This window comes from Mirounga leonina, unplaced genomic scaffold (genome assembly GCF_011800145.1).
Source record: "Mirounga leonina isolate KUSES-001 unplaced genomic scaffold, KU_Mleo_1.0 Mir_93, whole genome shotgun sequence".
NCBI classification, from domain to species: Eukaryota; Metazoa; Chordata; class Mammalia; order Carnivora; family Phocidae; genus Mirounga; species Mirounga leonina.
Genome location: NW_023270854.1, coordinates 36,546,874 through 36,569,090, shown reverse-complemented (window position 1 = coordinate 36,569,090; position 22,217 = coordinate 36,546,874). Strand labels below are relative to the sequence as shown.

The following is a 22,217-nucleotide window of genomic DNA, read 5'->3' as shown; positions in this document are numbered from 1 at the left end:
CATTAAAAAAAAAAAATGAACCGGCTTATAAAAATACACAGAAGATGGAATAGATGACCAAGATAAGCCATGAAGAAGACAAGGAAAATAGTTGATAGAGCCAGCAGTAAGATCAGCACACGGAAACATCTGTCATGCGATGTTGTTCAGTTACTACAGGTGGGCGACAAATGTGGATCTAAGAGTCGCAGAAGCCAAAGAAAAGAGAAAAAATATTTAAAAAACAACAGAGAAAAAAGAATCCGGCAGAAGGAGTACATTGGTGAGTTAGAAGAAGACCTGCCTTTCTAAAGCAGAGCCCAGAGGGAGGTGAGTGAGCACAGTTCACACTTGCTGGCACATGGGCCACACTCCGAGTTAAATGCTCTTCTGACGTTTTCTCATTTGATCCTGGCAATCTGGTGGGGTGGATACTATTATGATGCTCATTTTACAGTTCAGAAAACTGACAGTTTGAGAGTAAGTTAGTAATTTGCCCAAGACCAGAGAGTTAGTCAGTTACAGAAAGGAGATTCAAACCCAGGCTCTCAGGCTCCGTGTGCAGGTGCCCCACCAGGAAGTGCACCCTGCACGGGGGTATCTGCATCAGACGCAGTAGCAATTTTTGTAGGCCTGTGTCTCCAGGCAGTAGATCAACCGGTATTTTCTCAAACCACAGTCAGTCATTCTAATGCATCCCAAACCTGCTCTAGTACAAATTATTTAAACACCAGGAGAAACTTGAAGCTGAAGTCTCGGGTCTCTCCACTCCCATGCCTATGTCAGGAACTACTCTTACAGTGCTCTGGGATCACAGAACACACTAAAGGACAACTTCACCTGCCTTGTGGTTCTTTTCTTCCAACGTGTCCTTTGTGCAATGCTTCAGGAATTGGATATTCCCTCTATTCAAGACCTCATGCTCTTCAGGCAGCGGTTCTCAAACTGCCAGCACACAACGTCAAGCTAATGCAGACCACCAATTTTAGGTAAAAATGTATTTAAATTTTTAGTATTAAAAACATCATAATCTTTTTTTTTTTCTTAAGTAGGTTCCCTGCCCAACATGGAGCCCAATAGGAGGCTTGAACTCACAACCCTGAGATCAAGACCTGAGCTGAGGTCAAGAGTCAGACACTTAATCGACTGAGCCACCCAGGCACCCCAAAACATCATATTCTTTTAAAAAGCACTTTATGGGGCGCCGCATTGGGCTCCCTGCTCGGCGGGAAGCCTGCTTCTCCCTCTCCCACTCCCCCTGCTTGTGCGCTCTCTCTCTCCCTCTCTCTCACTGTCAAATAAATAAATAAAATCTTTAGAAAAAAAATAAAAAGCACTTTACTATGGAGAAATTCAAACACATATGAAAGCAGAATAATATAATGAACCTACACATACCCATCACTCAGCTTCGACAATTATTGACTCGTGGCCAGTCTTGTTTCAACACTACTCCCATCCACTTCCTCTCTCCCATATTGTCCTGCAGCAAATCCCAGAGATCATATCATTCCATCCATAAATATTTCAGTGTCTCTAAAAGATACCAATCCTTTTAACATTACAAGACCATTATCACAACTAACAGTATTCCTAAGAGTTCCTAAATATCATCAAATATCGAATGTCCAGTTGTCTCAAAAATGTTTTAAGTCTTTTTTGTTTGAATCAATATCCAAATAAGACCTACACATTCCTATCAGAGAGAACATTATTTTAAATAAGAGTTATCATTTCGCACATTTGGAAGAGGACATCATTCTCAATGTCTTCCCCAGGTACCTGTCCTATTTGGTTAGGTTCTTTACTCCCTACTCCATCCGTTTCTTTCGTTACTCTTTATTTTTACTAAGTTAAGCACTTCCAACTCAGTTATAGGTCACTGGAAGCAGCATCCAGAGTCTGATGTCTCTTTACAATGGCCACGGATTCAGAAATGAGAAATTTCTCACTGAAAACACTTTTGGCCCAATTATAAAACAAAATTCAAAATCCAGATGGAAGTATGCTTTAACTTGGGAGACAGGAGCAAAATGGGTCCCGCTCATCCACCTGGGCCCTGGAGGGCATTTGTCCAACATTGCAAGAGGTTCTAATCTATGTGCAATAATAGATTCTTCTCCTCTTAAAGTGAAGACAAGTATCAGACAGATATTAGGAAAGAGTCAAACTCTACTTAGAGCAGATTGGACCTCAGTTTGGTCTTATGAAAACAATCTGATTTCTCAGCTAATGTTTTCTTTTTTAAGGGGCTGAGTGTATCCTTTGGATACTCTAGGCCAATGCCGGAATTGATAAGGTATCTGAGACAAACTGCCTGTGGACGTGCCATGATGGGCAAAGTCAAGTTCTCATCCAAAGCTGAGGAAGGATCCTCTGCCGGCAGAGGGGAAAGCGGAGGGGTAGGGATCAGACCCTTGGAAAGGGCAGTTAGGAGGACACTGAAAATGTCCAGGAAGGAGGTGATGTGCTCCTGAAGTCAGGTAGGAACAGGACCGGACAGAAGGGGAATGGTCAGTACGAGAGAAGAGGGGATATGGGAGTGGGAAGTAAAGAGGAACCTCCTTCCAAATTGCCCATGGCCTTGCAATGGAAAGAGCCGGCTGATCTATGGATTAGAAAACATACCCCATGTGAAATATCCACTTTGTAGTTAGAGCAACAAGGGTTCTCGACACTGGCTACACATTAAATCACCTGGGGAGTTTGAAAATACTGTGCCCAGGCCCCAGCTCAAGCCAGTTGAATCAGAATCCCTGGGTCTTTTTACACCTCTCCCCACCATCCCCCCCATTAGCGACCGAGGGGATGCTAATGTGCAGCCAGGGCTGAGAACCTCCAGGCTAGGCATGGACAGCAAGGGCTCTTTCAGCACAAATCACCTGCCTGGACTCCTGGTTGGAAGTGCTCACAGCTTGAAGCTTAGCTTGGCTCAGCTTGGACCCCTGTTGCTTGGGGTGAACTGACCTGACCTTTGGAACTCAGCCCTCTGCACAGAGACCGGCAAGGACAGCCTGGCGGGGGAACAGGAAAGAAGGGAGCCAGGTGTCTGCACACGTGCTTCCCTCTGCCCGTGGGAGGTGGTGCTTTTCACACTTCTAAGTGTCCCATTCACGAGGGGATGTTTGTCAAATGCAGATGCCTGGGTCCCACTTCCTCCTACGGTCAGGCTAGGCTGCGGCCCAGGAATCTGCTTTTTAATGGGTCCCAGGTGACCCTGACAGAGGGCTCTCAGCACACATGCGCACGCGTGCACACAGCCCAGAAGCCCCGAGAGGCCTGCAGGAGCAATGGTCTGTGGGCCCCCATGAGGGACACATACGGGGCAGGGAATCCCTTTCATCCTGGACCCTGGCCCAGGAGTCTGAATAGTTAAGACTGAGGTAGTGCCCAGCAGTAAGTGTTAGAAATGATTAGAACTTCCATTTCTAGAAATGGTTAAAATTGGATAGTGGGGCACTATCCAACTGGGGGCCTTCATGGAAAAGAAGTGGACCTGCCCCAAGTTTTCTTTGTATAATAGAAGGTGGAAGTGAAACAGGAAGGGCCCTTGGCTCACTCCCTATTTCCACCAAAAGGGACACTGGGGGATTTTCCGAGGCTGCCTCCTGGCAGCAAGTGCAGGAGCAAGAGGGGGAGCCCAAGAAGCACCTCTGGTCTCTCAGAGAACTTCCGTTTCCGGTTTGAGGATTCCTGCACCAGAGGCTCAAATGTTCAGTGTGCATGGGCTTCAGAAAGGTTCCCACCTCTCCTGGTCCTCCCTTACTCCCTTTCCGTGGGAGGGGAGCCACCCTGCACTCCTCCCACTCTCACCCCTGGTTACTGGGATGACCCAGGGGCTGCTGTACCGGAAGGAAAGGAAGCCCAGCCAGCAGGCCACTCTCCCGGCTTTGTTTTTCTTTTCTCTAAGCCAGGAGAGGTTGCAGAAGGGCATTTGGCACCTGGCCTCCTGATCCCCCAAGGCAGAGGCAGCTCAGGCCCCAAAGCCTCAGGCTCTAGTTCACTGTCCTCCCTAGAGAAACATGGGAGTGGGCTCAGAGAGGCCCAGACCATGTCTCCACGCTCTGCCCCGCTCTCCCCCTAGAGAGGGGGAAGCCAACACTGCTGTTCCAGAGCAGGCTTCAGTCAAAGGGGCAGCACCCTGTACCAGGACAAGAGTCCTTCTCGGAAGAGGTGTGGGTGTTCACACCCCACACTCAAGAAGTGGGGCTAGGGCTGGTGTTTTAGCCAGCTAAAGCAGCCACACAAAATGCCAGACTGGGTGGCTTACATAACAGACACGTATCTCTCTCGGTTCTGGAGGCTGGAGAGAGGCTGGCCCCATGCAGTGGGGGGAGTACTCAGCTCTTTCTTCGCCAGTCCCAATCTTGGACCTCCTCCAAGCATTCTGATAAAAAAAAAACAAACACACAAAACAAAAAAAAAAAACCCAAAACCTAATCTGCTCTACAGTGGGAGTCACCAGGACCAGGAATAATCCAGCCCTGATGTCAGGATTCACTGTAATCTTTAAATGTGTAATAGGAGAGTTCACAACGTTGAAGCAAAAACTTGGGGAGGTATGTGGGTTAAGTTAAAAGCACAATTTTATATTTTCTTGTCAAACAACTTTACTTGAGGCAACAACTGAAGTATAATTTAATTCAACAGGAAATATCACACTTGGAGGGAAAACAGAGAGAAGAAAAAAAAAAAACTGAAATTAAAGCCAAACATTCTTTCCAAGGCACAGCACTGACATTTCCAGATTGACAGCAGAATGAGTTTGTTTCCATGAAACAAAATCATGAGTCCAAAGTCTGCCTTTGAAACAGTCTTCCACCTCATCCCCATTTCTCGAGTCTCAGGGAACGATGCTTGTGGCCTTCCTCAGGGCCAGGTAGCCAGTGACCACGTCAGAGGGCAGCCTCCGGATGTAGGAAAACTCTTCGATGGTGCTGAACCGCAGTTTGCTCTGGGGGTCAGTGTAGTTGGCCTGGGTGGGAAACCGGCACAGAGAAAGGCAGAATGTTGGTGGTCGTGGTGAATATTTGAAGTTCAAGTTTAAAAAATTTTTTTCTATTTTACTTCAAGTGAAGTATCTTCATTTTGTCTTACTCTGTCACCAAGAACACTAAATTGCTCATTTTGGCAAAGACTTGTTAATCTTCCCAGACTTGAGAAATACTTCAAGGTACAGTCGGGAGGAAGAGGAGGAACCACGTCAGACACTAGGGCTGTGGGCTGTGGGCGCCGCAAGAGCTACAGCGAACGGAATTCCTGATGATCGTCCCTCCCCGGCCCCTGCCTTCAAACTCCCACCTGCTTCGGACGGAGGTTCCAGCTCCATCCCCCAAGGCGGGACCGGGACCGGAGGCTTGCCAGGCACAGCCGCCCCTCCCTGTTACACCCTGCTTTGGAGCCTCTCCTGCCCCACGCCCTCCCCACGCCACTCCCATGGCTCCCAGTGGCTCCCCGGGCTACACCGCAGTGCTGATGGGCCACTACCCCCACCCTCCCACTGGAAGGGACTGCCACCCCACAGCTGCAACCAAGGTCATCTCCACAACTTCCACTTCTGATCGTGTCATTCCTTGGTGGGGAATCTCTCAGTGGCTCAAGTCCTCAGCATGGCTCCTCAGACCCCGCAAGCTGGCCTGGGCCCTCTTCCTTCCCAAGCCTCTTCCTCAGCCGCACGTCCCCACTCTGGTTCCAACTGCCCTGGCTCTCAGTCCCTCCCTGCATTCATACCCCACTCACCCTTCCCTGGGGAGGGGCCACTCTGCTCCCTAATGGCCTGCTCATCCTTCAGGGCTCAGCCCCCAGTCATCTCATCAGGGAAGCCTTTTCTGCTCCCCCCCTCTCCCCACATCTGTCTCCTGTAGAATGCTTCTGTCTCTTGCTTTCACGTTTATTATCTGCATGACTCTAAGCAAGGTCTAGGCTGAGAGGCTCCATGGGGCAGGAACCCTGTGGTTTGCTTATCACGGCATCCCTGCTCCTAGTGGAATGCAGAGCGCACAGTGGGCCTTCAGGTAGTGTCTGTCCAATGAGTGATGAATGAACGAACGAACGAACAAATGGATGATCGGGACAATCCTAGAAAAGAGAACTCACTTCTCACTGACATCAAAATTCTCTTCTGGTCTGTGTTCCCCACATGCAAAATGGAGGAAATAAATTCCCTTACTGTATACCTCAAGTCAAATGGCTTCTACAGATTTTGAAACAGAAGACATGAGGGTGAGTCACTTGGAACTCCTTTAAAAAATTATAAAAGATGCCATTAAAGTCTACACAGATAACATCCAGTTACTGCCGTGAAGACCGTCTGTGGGCCCCGCCGGGACCGAAGAAGGGAGGGGAGGCCGAAGAAGCAACAGCTGAGGGGAACTTAGTCACAGAGTTCTCACACTCTACAAAGTCCTCAATTCTGCCTCAGGGGATCTCCCGAAGGTAGTTAACATCTGCATGGCAGGAAAAGGAGATGATTCCTCAAGATAAATTAAAGCTCTCCATTAAATAAAACCTTGATCCTTTGGCTTTGTCTAGATTTTGCCTTTCTGTCCCAAGTTTCCTTTAGTGACAGTAATATTAAGGAAGGCTTAACCAGAACAACAGCCACAAGCCCCTCTGGAGAACTGGCCATGAGGCAGTGAGGTGCACGGACCGGGGCAGGAGAGGCCCCCCTGCAGCTGCAAGCAGGGGGGCAGGCCTGTGCAACTGGCTTTGATCATCTGGCCTCCAGAGAGGAACCAGCCTCCGCCTGGCTCCATTTCTGTGGCGGCCTCACTCCTACCACCAAACTGTGCTGAGCCAGCCCGCCCAAGTTCAGACCTCACTGCCAAGAAGGCTGCTTTAAATAAGGCACAATACACAGATACCCTGGCACCCACAGAAAGGTCACCAACGAAAGCTTGCATAGACGGGACCTGACCTAGTATTCTGAACAGAAGGGAGGATGCCAAGTGACACCCAGCGCTGAACGAGTAAAGAACTGCACTCCTCCAGTCTGCCTTCCTCTGGCTTCCATCCCCGGAGCCTGAGCCGAACAAAGGCAGCCTTCCCGGAGGGTGGCAGTAAACGGCTTAAAGGCCTCCCCTGCCACAAGGTGACAGGCGGCGCTCACTGCTCTCCCCATCTCACCCACAGCCGCGGTACTTCCCATGGCTTTGGAACAACGGCTGCACACAGGTGGACCCCGCCCGCCTCCCTGCCACGGCCACGCACGTCGGCCGGCCCAGGTGCGTCCGGGTAACCGAGACCGGGGCTTTATTTTGTAATCATGCAACTTGAACTTGCACAAGTAACAAATGGACATACTCTAAGAAAGAAAGAGAGAGAAAACATTATGAATAAGACTCCAGGCCCCTTTTCCAACCATCTGCCATCCAAAAGTCCTTGCCTTTCCCTGAGGAAACCACTGTACGTGGGCACCCTTCCAGACCTTGTTTGTATATACTCTTACACACATACATAAACACGCCAGGGAAATCACCCCACTATTTTTTTGTGAGTGTGTGTGGGTTTTGGCTTAACTGGTAGCCTGCTGCTTATGCTACTTTGCACGTTTCAGTAAACGACACATCTTGGAAGTTTATCCCTGTTGTTACCTATACATCAGGCTCACAGAAGAGTATAAAAACATCCCCACCCCGCGCCCCGGTTGACTGACCTTTATTGTGTTCCCAGTATTTTGCTCATAATCCCATTTTCTCATAATCATTTCTGCACAAAGCTCCTTGTACACGCTATTTCTCTAGGGGGTGCCTAGAAGGCAAATTGCTGGGGCACAGGCTTTCGCTTCTCTGCCTCGAAAGGTACTGCCAAATGTCCCCCAAAGAATCCAGACTAATGTATTCCCACCTCAAAAGGGCCGTGTATTGAGGATATCCATTTCTCTACGTTGATGATGTTTATAATCAAACATCCTCATTTCTTTTCTGCTGAGGAGCCTTTTTCCTAATTATCAGTGAGACTGAGTATCTACTTACTGATCATCTGTATGTCCTCCTTGTAACTGTCCTCATACCCTTTTAGCCAGTCCTTCTATGGGATTGCCTTTCAATGATTTGGTAGAGTTCTTTGTATATTCAAGATTCCTTAATTCTTACATACAGTGGGGCCAGAGGTTTTAGGTTACATATGACATGACAAGTCCTTGCCTGTAGCATAAAGGGCCTGCAACAATGCTTCTCAAAGTGATTCTCATGCCTCCTAACATGTGCAAGCCACTGCGCTAGCAGATGAGCTGTCTCAAGGCGAGGATAAAGCTACCTTCTCAGGGAACCTCTAAGTCTGCCCTTAAACCATGGCTTCTCCAAGGAGAAATGTCCAGCTGGGGCTGGAACAGAACAGCTGCTCCCACAGTAGTTCTCCTGCTATAAACAATTATTAAAATGGGTCAGATCGATGAGGTGACTATTTTCCGGCAGGAGAAAAGAGATCGTGTAAGGCCACAACACTGCTCGTAAGGGTGAAGTCCCCTCTGAGGTTAGAAGGAGATACGCGCCCTGAATGGATGGCAGAAGAACCCCCCCCCACACACACACACATGCACACATGCCATGTTACAGTACCTCTACTCTGCCTGTTGTTTTTTACGATCATTGTATTTAAGGGTCTATGTTAAAAAGTTTATAGTACAGGGGCGCCGGGGCGGCTCAGTCGGCTAGGTGTCCGACTCTTGTTCTCAGCTCAGGCCTTGATCTCAGGGTTGTGGGTTCAAGCCCCACATCGGGCTCCACATTGGGCGTGGAGACTACTTTAAAAAAAAATCTGTAGTACACGGAGGAGTGTGTGCTCTGCGGAGGAGAAGCTACAACATACAAATGATTCGGAGAGAATAACATTATTTTCAAAAATATAAGAAAAACTCAAATCTTTCCCAGCATAAAACGTGTATCATTGATTTAGTCAGTTTGTTACAGAAGTTCGGAGGTCATACATTTTCATAAAAATGTAAAGCATTTAAATGATATGAATGAGTTTTCAAAAGTGAAATGGCCCATTTTAGCTTAACTATATTTTTAAAAGTACAATCATCTCAAAATAGGAGAAATTTTTTAAATTTCAGCAGTAAAAAAAGAAATTGTTTCTTTCATGTTATCTCATGTGTTAACAAGCAGAGGAAGGGGAGGTGAAAGCCGGGTCTCGCACTTTCTGGAGCAATCTTCCCTCCGGGCTGCTCACACGGAGGCCCCAGTTGCGGCCACTCTAAGATAAGCATGTGAGCTCTTCAGCACAAACCCAGTACCCAGGCTCCAGGCAGGGTCAGGGGTGGCCCCTGTCAACACTTTCTAAATGGTATTGTGAGATCTCCTTTCCAACTCAATGCTATGAGACCTAGAGATGGAATTATACTCACAAGAAGACCTGAAACATCAGAATACTTCTTAGCTGGTTTAAAGGAGGGAGGAGCGTCAATACTGAAGTCTGGGGGGAAAAAAAAAGAAAGAAGATAACTAAGCTGGCTTTAAAATATTCAGATCCCTTTCCTTTTTTTCTCTGAAAATGCTGTTGGATGATATTTCTGAAATTTTTATTCTGTGAGTAAGTCCTCAAAGAATTCTCTGGGGAAGTAATACAGTAAGTCACAGACCAAGCGCAGGCTCTGGATCGAGCTCTGCCCTGTCCCTGGGGCCCCTCCACTCCAGCTGAACCACCGGAAAGCTCATCTGCCCACAGGCCACTCCCACTGCTGCAGGCTACACAGGCTGTGGGCGATGCCAAACAACCCACTGATTGGATCTGAGTATCCGGACACCGGAATGATCACACCCAGACACTGACTAGCTCACCTGTCACCCGTCTGAGTCACCCCCATGAAAGATGTGCTGTGGGACAGGAGATGGAGGGAACTTTGACCTGTTCTTTCCAGTGAGGCTGAACAGAACACACAAGAGTGCTTTACATGGACCTGAAAATACTGCAGTGTAAAGCATTTACTCTGACACCGACTGCACAGAGAGTACAACAGAGTTAGCCTTTAAGATGGTTGTTAGAAACCCTCCTAAATCTGGGGCAATCCTGTTCCCGGAAATACATTTTAAGAGTAGACTCCTGAATCAGAAGTCTGTCTGACAGAAACACCAGTGTTATCACATGAGGACCGATTGCTCCAGACTGAAATGTGAACAGCGCCGCTAATAACCACACGTCCGTGACAACACAAACAGGTTCAGCACAGTTACGTGCACATGGCCTTCTGTGCTGATGCACCCCTCCGATCCCCGAGCTACAAGTTGTTCCCTACGTTAATGCAAACACAGGCAAGTCACGTAGGTTTGTTACGGTTCCCACTCTGAACATGATAAACACACAGAAGGCTCTAGACAGCTCACAGTTAGGATCGTTCAGTTGCCACGGCAATGCCCTTTCAGAAGCGAGGATCTGTTTCAGATTCTTCCAGGTTCTGTTCTTCTTGCCAGCGACCGCACCACCATGGCCAGAGTGCTGGAATGAAAGACGTGGAGCAGAAGAAACAGAAATCAGGGGAGGCTATCACTTCAGGATCTGAATCATGCTTATTCCTAATGGAAACACACCCCTCATTCTGTCAGCTCATTTGTACCCTGAAGGGTTGGGTTTTTTTTTTTAAGTATTACACTGTACACTTTAATCTTACTTATAAAAACACAAAGCTTTTGGTAGGTAGCCTGTCATGGAGTAGAAATAAAAGGGTTTTTTTGTGTGCGTGTTGTCCTTTTTTATATGCTCATGGAAGATCACATCCTTTATTCGAACTAACTTTAGAGAATTCACTCATGAATTCCCCATTGCTTTAAAATAAATTTATTACAAAGTTACATTTAAACTCATGACCACGTCTCTCAACTCCCTTCTGAGGGCTGGTCCCCGCCTGGCAAATTACTGGGGATGCTGGAAAACCCAAGTAAGCCTCAACCATGGCATGGCAAGCCCCCTGGACTTTGGGGAGTTCTGTTCTGTAAATATGATAAAATGGAAAAGAATATCAAAATCTGTTGAAGGTGCTGGTAATACTGTATTTTTAAAACTAATGAAAAACAAACTTCTAATGATACAATATGAATCTCTGGAATTATCATAGCTCTCAAGAATGAAAGGAAGAGGAGCCTATTTCTACTTTACAGCAACACAAGTTAGATTTACTTAAACTAATGAGGAGAACTCCTCTTTTAGTTGTTTTAAGCCTCATCTAAAACTTACATAAGCCCAATGAAAAGGGATGGTGAACAATCGTGGAAATGACCCACCCTCAAAAGAGTATCTTCTAACCAGTTCCACGAGGAGCTCCAAAATCCTGGGGAACCAGCCCACTGGGTGAGCAACGAGAAGGGCCCCGTCCTGCCCCCACCCTCTCCTAACAGCCCCTAGCAGAGAAGGTGGCGACTTGGACTGACAGAGAAAGGGACACCAGTGCCACCTGGGCTGCAGGCCCAGCAGGATCAGAGGCTGGGCTGTGGCTGTTTGGTTTTTTCATTTATAAAATACCTTAGAAGCTTACCACAAAGTTTGGATCCTTAAATGGCAATGGCTTGGCAGCTTTTTCCATAGGTCCTGTGCTGAAATCAGAGGGCACCATCTTATTCTCACTCATGGCTTCCATGCTGATACCCTTAAAATATAATGATAGTCAGTTTCTTCTAGATGAGGTCCCTAACTCGGCTCCCAACAAGACCTAAGATGATACCACGGGACATGTGAAGGAAGACAGTGCCCCAGAGCTCTGGCAGGTGGCCTGCACCACCGAAGGGCAGGCCAGACTGGGAGCAGCACCTGTTGTGTGGAAGCCACGGGAGCGACAGCCAGGACCCCAGCCGCCACGCTTGCTGGTTCCCCCATGCGCCAAGCAGTAGGAATGGCTCTCTTCCCTGAGCAGGTTTGTTGAACTCTGACAACCGCTGTTACCCCCAGTTTCCAGAAGAGAAAATTGAGGCTCAAGGATATAGGTTCAAGGCCACACAGTGATTACCTCTGGATTCAAACCCAGGTGGGGCCAATTCCAAAGCCCTCACCATCTCCACAACACCACATCGTCCCTACTGCTGGTCTTGTCAAACTGTGCCTTAAAACACCAAGACCAAAAAAGGTCCAGCCCCTGGAAGGGTGTCGTCAGCCAGAGAACCCAGGCTACAGCTCTTCTGCTCCAAGCGAGCAACGGGACGCAGACACGGAGGAGGGGAGGGGGGGGGGGGGCTGCACGGCCCCGGGTCAGCTGGCTGCAGCCAGAGCGCCCCAACAAGCAGGCTAAGGCCTTAAAACAAAAAACCTTCCAAGTTCACCATCACCAAGAAAAAACAAGCCAAAGTAAGAACTTGCATCTGATTTTTAATGCAATTTCCAGTCTTCCCAGACTGCGATAAATTATTTTTAATTGATATGTAATTTACATAGAGTGAAATGCACAGATCTTTACACTTGTTTAATCCATGTCTCTATGGAGATACAGAACATTTCCGTCATCCCAGAAAGTTCCCTCATGCCCCGTCCTAGTCAGTACCTTCCACCTCAGGGGCAACCGCTGTTGCTGTTGTGATTTCTACCACGCCACTTTTGTCCCTTCTACGGCTTCATATAAAGGGAATCTGACAGCATGTACTCGTGTTTGGCTTCTTTAGTTCAGCACAGAGTTTTTAAGATTTCTCCATGTTGTTGCAGAGGTCAGTAATTTGTTTCACTGTATTTGTGTGCATTGAGCAGAGTGGTATTCCACTGTATGGATGTACAATTTTTTTATCCATTTGCTGTTGATGAACATGTGGGGCAGTTTCAGTCTTCAGCTATTATAAATAACGCTGCAGTGAACATTCCGTACCAGGCTTTGTGTGGACCCGTGTTTGAACTTCTCTGGGGTGGAGCGGAATGAGTGCGTGATAGGGTAAGTGTATGTTTAACATTATAAGAAACTGCCAACTCCTTTTCCTAAACAGTGGCCCTCATTGACACTCCTAGCAGCAGTGTATGAGAGTGCTGGGTGTGTGTGTGTGTGTGTGTGTGTGTTCCATCACCCCCACTCCCACCCCTGCAGTGACATCCGTGGGGGCACATGGGGACACTCTGCTGCGTAGTTCTCTGAATGGTCTCCTCGCCAACCCCTTCCCAGACGCTTTGCCAGGGTCTCTGCACGCGGGCCTGTGCGCCTCCTCAGTCCACCTCTTTTGTCTGGCATGCCCCTCAACTTATCCACCCTACCCTTCGTGATCTTTCCAAAGCCCAGCTCAACGTCAACCCTGTAAGAACGAAAAGGCCCAATTTCTCAACCTTTCCCACCGTGCACAGCCACAAGTGTTCCTGTGTGTCTCTCTCTCCTGCCGCACTCCCTCCCTCCCTCTCCCAGCCTCTTTCCCACAGTCCTCAGCCCTTATCTGACACCTTCTTCAGCTGGCCCTCTCGGAAGAGGGGCTCTGTAGTGCACAGTGCGGCACTCTTAAATGCAAGCCTGATGGGGCTCCCCTCCCTCACAGCGAGCCGGCGGGCCCCACGGATCCTGACATGAGAAACATCCTGGCCTCCTCTCCAGCCTTACCTTCCACTACACCTCCTTCCTGCAGTTTGTATTTTCTGGTACAAAATCCACTGAGTCATTTTCTATGTGGCACAAAGAGTTTCCCATTTTCCCATTTTCATTCATGCTTTACTAAGATTATTTTCATCGGGATTAGTCCATGTCAGTTGTAATTTTATAACAAAGATTAGATCTAGCATTTTGTACATAACTAGCTTTTATTGCCCTTGTAATTTTTCCTTCGTGGTCCTGGCATTTCTGCCAGGTACACGTATCCTGGAAGGCCCAATCTGATGAGGAAAATTTGATTTTCCCATCACATTTTTTTAAATTTTTTAATTTTTTTAAAGATTTTATTTATTTGACTGAGAGAGACACAGCGAGAAAGGGAACACAAGCAGGGGGAGGGGGAGAGGGAGAAGCAGGCTCCCCGCGGAGCAGGGAGCCCGATGCGGGGCTCGATCCCAGGACCCTGGGATCATGACCTGAGCAGAAAGCAGACGCTTAATGACTGAGCCACCCAGGCGCCCCTTTCCCATCACATTTAATCAATAACCCACATTACCCTGTATAGTTTTAGCCAGCTGTCAATGTTATTTTGGGTTGACTAGTTCTAAGACTAATATCTATCATAAATTAGATATATGATGGATAGTTTGTATTTATGTCTTAGTCAAGGAAAAAACAGCAGGGAAGAACAGACCAGAAGAAGGAGAGACCAAGGAGAGAGGTGAGCAGACGGGGGAAGAGAGAGCCTCAGAGCGGCTGCACATCCTGCGTCACGGTGTGGCTCGCTCTTCCGTCCCCCACATCTAACTGGATCAGACTCGACTCTATGTGTATCCTGAGGAGGAGCACAGAAGGAACAAGGGGAGGCTAGAACGCCAGTGCTACTGAACTGAAATCAGAGGTTCAAATCGGAGGTTCGCAGTGTGGACTCAGGCTTTAACACAGCTCAGGCAGAGAAACTGAGAAACAGATACAGAGTATGGGGCGGGTGGGTACACACATCCCTCTCCTTCCTAGCTCTCTCCCCCGAGACAGCTGGAAACAACAGGCACACCTGTGCTCAGATCCTGGTTTCTAAATGTGATTCTCCAAGAACCACTGATCCTTAAAAAAGTAGCTGGCTCTAGGGCTGGGCAGGAAAGTACAGGATGAACCTTGTGGTTCAAGAAAGTTAAGAAAATAGCTGTATCAGTCGTCTAGGGCTGTCCTGACAAAATACCACAGACTGGGTGGGTTAAACAACAGACATGTATTTTCTCACAGCTCTGGAAATTACAAGTCCAGATCAAGGTGTCGTTCGGCGGGGTTGGTTTCTCCTGAGGCCTGGGTCCTTGGGGCTTGTAGACGTCTGTCTTCTTGCTGTGTCCTCACATGGCCTTCCCTCCTTGGTGTTTCTTCCTCTTATATGGACAACAGTCGTATTGGATTAGGGCTCCACCTTTATGACCTCATTTAACCTTAATTGCCTCTAACAGCCCTATCTCCAAATACAGTAATGTTCTGAGGTATACTGGGGGCTAGGACTTCATATGAATCTCAAAAGGACACAATTCAGTTCATAACAGTTCATAACAGCACTAAAAAAATGATGGGGGTCTATTAAAACACAAAGAAACAGTTTGAAGAGGTTCCCACTAGTGAAGGACAATTTGAGCAACAAAATAAATAACACTGATCCAGAATATATAAAGAATTGTTATCACTCAACAATGACAACAATTCTATTTTAAAAAGGGCCAAGGATTTCAATCAACATTTCTTCTTTTATGGCCAGCATAAAAGATGTTCCACATCATCAAAACCACAGTGAGATACCACTTCACACCCACTGGGATGGCCACAATCAAAGACACTTAATAACGTATCAGCAAGGACGTGGAGAAACTGCAACCCTCACACATTGCTTGTGAGAAAGTAAAAGAGTGTGGTCACTTTGAAAAACAGTTTGGTGTTTCCTCAAAATGTTAAACAGAATTATCATATGACCTAATAATTCAACTCCTAGGTATATACCCAAGAGAATTTAAAAAATAAGTCTATGCAAAAACATATGCATATTCATAGAAGTATTTCCCATAATAGCTAAGACGTGCAAACAACCTACATGTCCATCAACTGATGAATATACAAAGTGTGGTATATCCGCACAATGGAATATTACTCAACCATAGAAAGGAATAAAGTACTGATCCATGCAACAACACGGATAAGCCTTGAAAATAGTATGGTAACTGATGGGTGCCTGGGTGGCTCAGTCAGTTAAGCACCTGGCTCTTGATTTCAGCTCAGGTCATGATCTCAGGGTCATGAGATCAAGCCCCTGCATTGGACTCCATGCTCAGAGCGGAGTCTAACTTGAGTTTCTTTTCTCTCCTCCTGTTCCTCCCCCTCACACACTCCCTCTCAAATAAATAAATGAATCTTAAAAAAAAAGGAAAGAAAATATTATGGTAATTGAAAGCAGCCACAAAAGGCCACTTATATGATTCCACTAGCCTGAGGCTACAGTAGTCAAAGATCAGAGGTGGTCAGAGGCTCAGAGGAAGGCGGAATGGGAGTGACTTCCAATAGGTAGAGGGTTTCTTTTTGGGGGTCGTCAAAATATTATAAAATCAGATGGTTACATAACTCGGAATATACTACAAACCACATAAGTGCACATTTTAAGAGGGTGAATTTTATGGTATGTGAATTAGAACTCAATAAAGTAGTTACAAATAAACAAATTTATGGATGAATGAATAAAGCTAGTCTCAAAGTATCTCCCCACAGGATACTTTACTGCAAACAGGAAAACAGTAACTTCACAGTGGAGAGGCCTGGCAGACAGCACCTTACTAAGTGCTCAAAGCTAATGTTGTCAATAATAGAACATAGGCCATCATGTGCCATGACATGATGCACTGAGAAGGGGACAGCATCACTTCTGTACTCTTGCCAAGAATGTATTAACCATATCTGATCATGAGGAAATGTCAGAGAAGCCCAAACTGAGGAACATTCTATAAAATAAGTGACCAGTACTCTTCAAGTGTCAGGTCGTGAAAGATAAAGACCAGAGAACTGTTCTACATAAAAGGAAGCTAAAGACACATGATAACTAAACACAACTCGTGATCCTAGACTGGATCCTGGACCCGACCAGAGACAAGAACACAGTCTATGGATTAGGGGTCAGTGTTGCTTGAGTGTTAATTGCCTAAATTTGATGGCTGTACTATTGTTATGTAGGAGCACGCCTTTGGTTTTAGGAAATCCACACTAAAATATTTAGAGCATTTAAAAAAAAAAATACAGTGGCCAAGAGAAACCTCTCCCCTGGGGTACGCCCTACTGCTAACCTGACAGCAAATGAGCCAAGGGTTCCACAGACCTCAAGAGGAAGCTACGGCTGGCAAGTGGGTCAGGAAGAGTGACTGTCACCTGCTCTCCTGAGGCTGTGGTGCAGGGGCGGAGGAGGAAGCCTTGCTCACTGGCTGGACAGCACATGAGATGAGCAGGTCTCAGGAAACCGGCCAGCGTCAGAAGCAGCAAAGTGGTCTCCTCTCCAAGGAATCGAGTGATTCGTAAGGGTAGCCACGGCGCTACTCTGTGAGGAGCAGGCCGATGGGCAGGGGCCATGAGGAGGCTGGCCTACAGGTAGCCTCAAGTACATGAGAGAGAGAAAGACAGCCCTAAGAACGTCACGGGGAGCATCTCGTCAGAACAGAAAAGCCCGGGGCGCCTGGGTGGCTCGTTAAGCGTTAAGCGGCTGCCTTCGGCTCAAGTCATGAGCCCGGGGTCCTGGGATCGAGCCCCACATCGGGCTCCCTGCTCGGCGGGAAGCCTGCTTCTCCCTCTCCCACTCCCCCTGCTTGTGTTCCCTCTCTCGCTGTCTCTCTCTCTTCCGTCAAATAAATGAATAAAATCTTTAAAGAAAAAAAAAAGAACAGAAAAGCCAGACCACTAGGGACAACTCAGGGGAAACAGGCAGAAAGTGAGAGGTTTCCTGGGGCCAGATACATCTAAGTTGCAACCTTACTGCTGCAGTTTTTCATAAAGAAAATATGACTGCTTATGTAATGCTTCCATCTGGGAGAAAATACCCAAACGGAACTGCTAACGAAGCCAGGGGCCGATCCCAGGGGGGAATGGGGAAGCAGGCCCCTGGGCCCCCAACAGTGATTATGGAACGCGCCCCGCTGGCGGCCACCATCCTCAAGCAATGGCCTTAGCTTTTCCTCCTGTGCAGGAAGGGCACAGAGACTGCATCTCTCCCCTTCTCTAGATGCCCCATCCCTGATTCCTAGTGGGTAAGCTCCAAGTGCTGTGTGCACAGTGACATCCCGGGAAGGAATCAGGGCGCTCTTTGATGTAGGCCGTTCCCAGGCCCCAGGAACAGACAGGAGAATGCTGGTAGGCAGAAAGGCCTCGTTGAGACTGGGGAGGCAGTGCTGCCCCTGAGGCCACCGAGAGAAGCAGGTACCTCAGCAAGTGTGTGTGGGCTGCGAGGTCTGGGAGCTCTGCCAGGGGAGAGGATGCACTGTCAGACAGGTGCATCTGCTGGGAAGAAGGGGAAGGTGTGGGAGAGAGTGCCAGAAGTCTGCATCGCCATTCTGGGCAGCAGGCTGGAGAAGAGGCAGCAAGGGCAAGGAGAGGATGTGTGCAAGCACTGAGTTTCAAAGAGGACCCCTCCTGCTCATTTGGTCCCTCCATCCCCCCCTTGTCAGTAGGGCTGGTGAGGAGCCACGCGGAAGGGGCAGAGAAAGGAAGCCATCCCAACAAGAAGTGAGCCGCATCATTCCAGAGCTGCATCCCGCCTGTGAAATAGGACTCTCTTCCCTCTCAGATCAGGATCTAAAAGAACACCCCCCTCTGGGCCCAGAACTGGGTGTTGTGCCATTCCTTCCTCCTTAACCCCACCCTGCATGATACCGCACCCTCCTTCTTCCCCACCCTGGACTTCAGCCGTGCTTCGACTCTGGTGCCTATTACCGAGGAATGAAAGGGAGCGGCCTTCAAAGGGAGGATCAAGTCTGTGAGGCTGGAGCACAGAAAATAAAATTTTAAATGATGTAGTTTCCACATTATTAAGCCACTGTTAACACTAAGGGACTTTATGAGATGAACCCTCCCATCCCTGAGACATGAACACCCTATGAAGAGGAGAGAAGTTATGCTTAGCATTCAGGGCTGTCCCCTCTTCACAGCTTGAGAAGAGATGATGCAAGTCCCAGGGAGGAGAAACCTGGCCCTATCAAAGCAGCACCTGCCTGCCTCTAACAGAGACTACAGTCAGCAAGGCCTCCACTCACCAAATAAACAGCTTCGTTTCTCCAGACAGCAACCTGCATAACTGACTCAGACGTGAGGACAGCGTGGTCACAAAGAAGGGAGACAAATGTCCTTTGTCTTGTCACTGTAAAGTCAAATGCCCAGTTACATAGATCTAACAGTATTCTAGAATAAAATCACTGAGCCTAATCTAGAAATGCAATGTTGTAGTAGGGTAACTTAAAATAGAATTGTGAGAAGCAACCTAAATATTCGATAAAGTCAATTAAATAAGAGCACTCAATTCCTCGAGAAGCCTGTCAACGTAGGGAGATTCGTGAAAAAACACTGAGTGAAAAGTAGGGCTCACAATGTTATACATCGAGGACAATAATGAAAAACTATCTCCACGTAGAAAACACAAATTATAATAGTTGTCAGGGAAGAAGTCGGTGACTTCTTATGTCCACTTTAAAAACAGAAAAAAGTGGGGGGTGCCTGGTGGCTCAGTCGGTTGAATCAGACTCTTGATTTCAGCTCAGGTCATGATCTCAGGGTTGTGAGAAAAAAACCCCATCAAGCCCCCCATCGGCTCCGTGCTCAGAGGGGAGTCTACTTGAGATTCTTTCCCTCTGCCCCTCCCCTCACTTGTGTGCATGCGCATGCTCTCTCTCTCAAAATCAGTAATTTTTTTTAAAAAATAGAAAAAAGGAACTTCTAAAACTAACATTATCATGATTTTTTTTAAAGCTGGGGTAGGGGCAACTGGGTAGCAGTTAAGGATCCGACCTTTGATTTTGGCTCAGGTCATGATTTCAGGGTCCTGGTGTGGGGCCCTGTGTCAGGCTCCACACTCAGCTCAGAGTCTACTTGGGATTCTCCCTCTCACTTCTTCTGCCCCACCCCCCACTTGTGTGTGTGTGGGTGTGGGTGTGTGTGTGCGTGCACGCTCTAAAATACATAAATCATAAATCAAATCTTTAGAAACAAAACACAGAGGTTTATTTTAAGAATTAAATGAGAAAGGGAAAAATAAATAAATGAATGAATGAATGAATGAATGAATGAGACAGGGGTGGGGCGCCTGGGTGGCTCAGTCAATTAAGCGTCTGCCTTCGGCTGGGGTCATGATCCCAGGGTCCTAGGATGAGGCTCCTTGCTCAGCGGCGGCGAGCCTGCTTCTCCCTCTCCTTCTGTCCCTCCCCCCTCATGCTCACTCTCTCTCAAATGAATAAATTAAATTAAAAAAAATACATGGGGCATCTGGGTGGCTCAGTCGTTAAGCGTCTGCCTTCGGCTCAGGTCATGATCCCAGCTTTCTGGGATCAAGCCCCGCATCTGGCTCCCTGCTTGCGGGGGAAGCCTGCTTCTCCCTCTCCCACTCCCCGTGCTTGTTTCTTCTCTCGCTGTCTCTCTCTCTGTCAAATAAATAAATAAATCTTTAAAAAAAACAAATAAATAAATAAGATAGGGGTACCTGGTTGGCGCCTTTGTTGGGAGCTTGCGACTCTTGATTTTGGGGTTCGAGCCCCATGTTGGGTGTAGAGATTTAAAAAATCTTTAAAAAAAAAAAATTAAATGAGATAGTACTTAGAAAGTGCTTAGAACAGTGCCTGGACAGTGCTTTCTTTTATTGCTTGAAATAAAATGCAGGAGCTGAAAAAAACAATAACCTAACCAAACCACTTCTCTCCAGAAAATCTTTGTTGTTATCGTGGAGCCTAGATTACCCAGAGCCATGAGGTCTGTGCCAGGCACTGTGCTCAGGGCTTTCCGACCATGATCTCAGGGAATCTTTTTACCAACTCCATGGAGTAAGACCAAACCACTTTGGGACGGGACACTGAGTGTCAACAAAGTACGTTTCTGAGAATGAGGGAAGCCATCAGTATCAGAACCTCTTGGTATTCCTCCATTTAGCACATTAGGGCGCCCTGCACCTCACGGACACTCAGTACACATCTGTAGAAAGGACCAAGGTGAGACACGCGATTTTGTGCTTGACTGAAACTCACAGAAAAGTCCTGCGCCTCAACCTAAACGCGACGGGAAGGGACCATCATTCCACTAGGTCAGTAATAACATCCCCACCTCGCCTGCTCTCAAGGACAATGCGACGCGGATGGTGCTTAAACCAAAGCCCACTTGTCCACATCACGGAAAAAATGTTTCATTTGCCCCAGCGACCCACACCCACCGGAGCCGAGACCTCAAGGTCCGGCACCTTCGCTATGCCCCGCCCTGCCCCGCCCTGCCCCGCCCTGTGCACGCGCCCTCGCTCCGCCCCGCACGGCTCGCGCACGCGCAGGCCAGACAAGCCGCCGCATACCTGCGTAAAGCTGGAGGACACTTTTTTCTTCTTACTAGCGCTGTAGCCCCCAGCGGTGCTGCTGTTGTGGGAAGGACTGGCTGGCCTCTTCTTGCTGTTCCGGGCTATCCCCGGAGTGGAAGTGGTGGCCACAATTGGAATTTGAGCCGCCATTCCTACCTTGAGTCTTCCTCCTCCCCCGCCCCCACTTTCTCGGTTGCAGGCTTAGGAACTTCCGGCTCGCCCTTACTTCCGCCTTCGGGCGCGAAAATCCGGCCTGGACTCTCAGCGCGTGCGCGGGTTTCTTCGGCCAACTCTAAAAGGCGGAGGTCGGAGCAGTCCAATCCGTGGAGGCCGGAGGGTGTCAGCCAGGCGGTGTCCTGCTCCTCAGGCTCTCTGAACCTGGGCACGTGCTAGGAAATTCGCCGTGATTGAGGAACAGAACCTCTCGTGATCTTTTTTCAAACGCTGGATTCTTTTAAAAATTAATGACCGTGTTGTCTTTTCTAACGTTAAGTCAGAAGACTGATCACTTTTTTTTTTTAAATATTTTATTTATTTATTTAACAGAGAGTTAGAGCAGGAGCACAAGCAGGGGGAGTGGGAGAGGGAGAAGCAGGCTTCCCGCCTGGGCAGAGAGCCCGATATGGGGCTCGAGCTCGGGATCCTGGGATCATGACCCGAGCCTAAGGCAGATGCCTAATGACTGAGCCAGCCAGACGCCCAAAGACGGATCACTTTTAATGTCTAAGTAAAGTTAGGGTTGTTCTGAGTGGATTGAACAGACTGCCAAGCTGCTGGCTTTCCCCGTGGTCTCTGCCTTGGCCTGCGGAACACGTTTGTGTATATTGGCTGGGAGTCCAAATGGACTTTACCTTTTAGGAGCCCCAGACCCCACCAAATGTATGGAAGTGTAGACAAAAATCTTACATGTGGATTTCAGGGAATTCACAGACCTGCTAAAACCTAATTATGAACTTCGATGGGACACCCTCTCCCCCCGCCCCTTACTTGCCACGTACTACATGGATTGTAATAAGTTGGTTAATGTCTTTTTTTTGGCTCCTGCTAGAATGTAAATTCTATGAGGTAAAGGCCAGTTATGTTTTGTTCATTTACATTTTTCTGGGTGATACTACCTGGCAAGTCTTTGGAACAATTTTTTTGTTCTTAAGTAATTCATAAATGAACAAATCCCCT

The 22,217-nt window shown here is 47.7% G+C and overlaps 1 protein-coding gene and 1 long non-coding RNA gene across 4 annotated transcripts; one reads left to right on the top strand and one right to left on the bottom strand.

Moving 5' to 3' along the window:
* Nucleotides 1-22,217, top strand: part of LOC118004548 — a 142,887-nt gene that overhangs the window by 70,086 nt on the left and 50,584 nt on the right.
* On the bottom strand, nt 4,597-21,263 carry INO80C (INO80 complex subunit C). 4 transcript variants are annotated; one of them, XM_034995940.1, is made up of 7 exons: nt 21,039-21,127; nt 20,187-20,267; nt 18,751-18,854; nt 11,447-11,557; nt 10,302-10,413; nt 9,326-9,393; nt 4,597-4,954 (listed from the first exon to the last, which is right to left on the bottom strand). In XM_034995940.1, exons 3-7 carry the CDS (start codon nt 18,787-18,789, stop codon nt 4,823-4,825), a joined length of 462 nt encoding a protein of 153 aa, XP_034851831.1. In that variant the 5' UTR covers nt 18,790-18,854; nt 20,187-20,267; nt 21,039-21,127; the 3' UTR covers nt 4,597-4,822. The 4 variants fall into 4 exon arrangements, with proteins under 4 accessions (XP_034851831.1, XP_034851832.1, XP_034851829.1 ...); XM_034995941.1 differs by lacking the exon at nt 20,187-20,267 and having other exon boundaries at nt 21,039-21,209; XM_034995938.1 differs by lacking the exons at nt 18,751-18,854; nt 20,187-20,267 and having other exon boundaries at nt 21,039-21,263.

What these genes read in the sequence shown, in the direction of transcription:
- INO80C (XM_034995938.1), bottom strand. Translation starts at nt 21,191, where the DNA reads ATGGCGGCTCAAATTCCAATTGTGGCCACCACTTCCACTCCGGGGATA. An exon ending in TGTCCTCCAGCTTTACGCAG is followed by an intron (nt 11,558 to 21,038) that starts GTATGCGGCGGC and finishes TTATATTTTAAG; the next exon opens with GGTATCAGCATGGAAGCCAT. An exon ending in CTGATGTTTCAGGTCTTCTT is followed by an intron (nt 4,955 to 9,325) that starts GTGAGTATAATT and finishes TTTCCCACCCAG; the next exon opens with GCCAACTACACTGACCCCCA.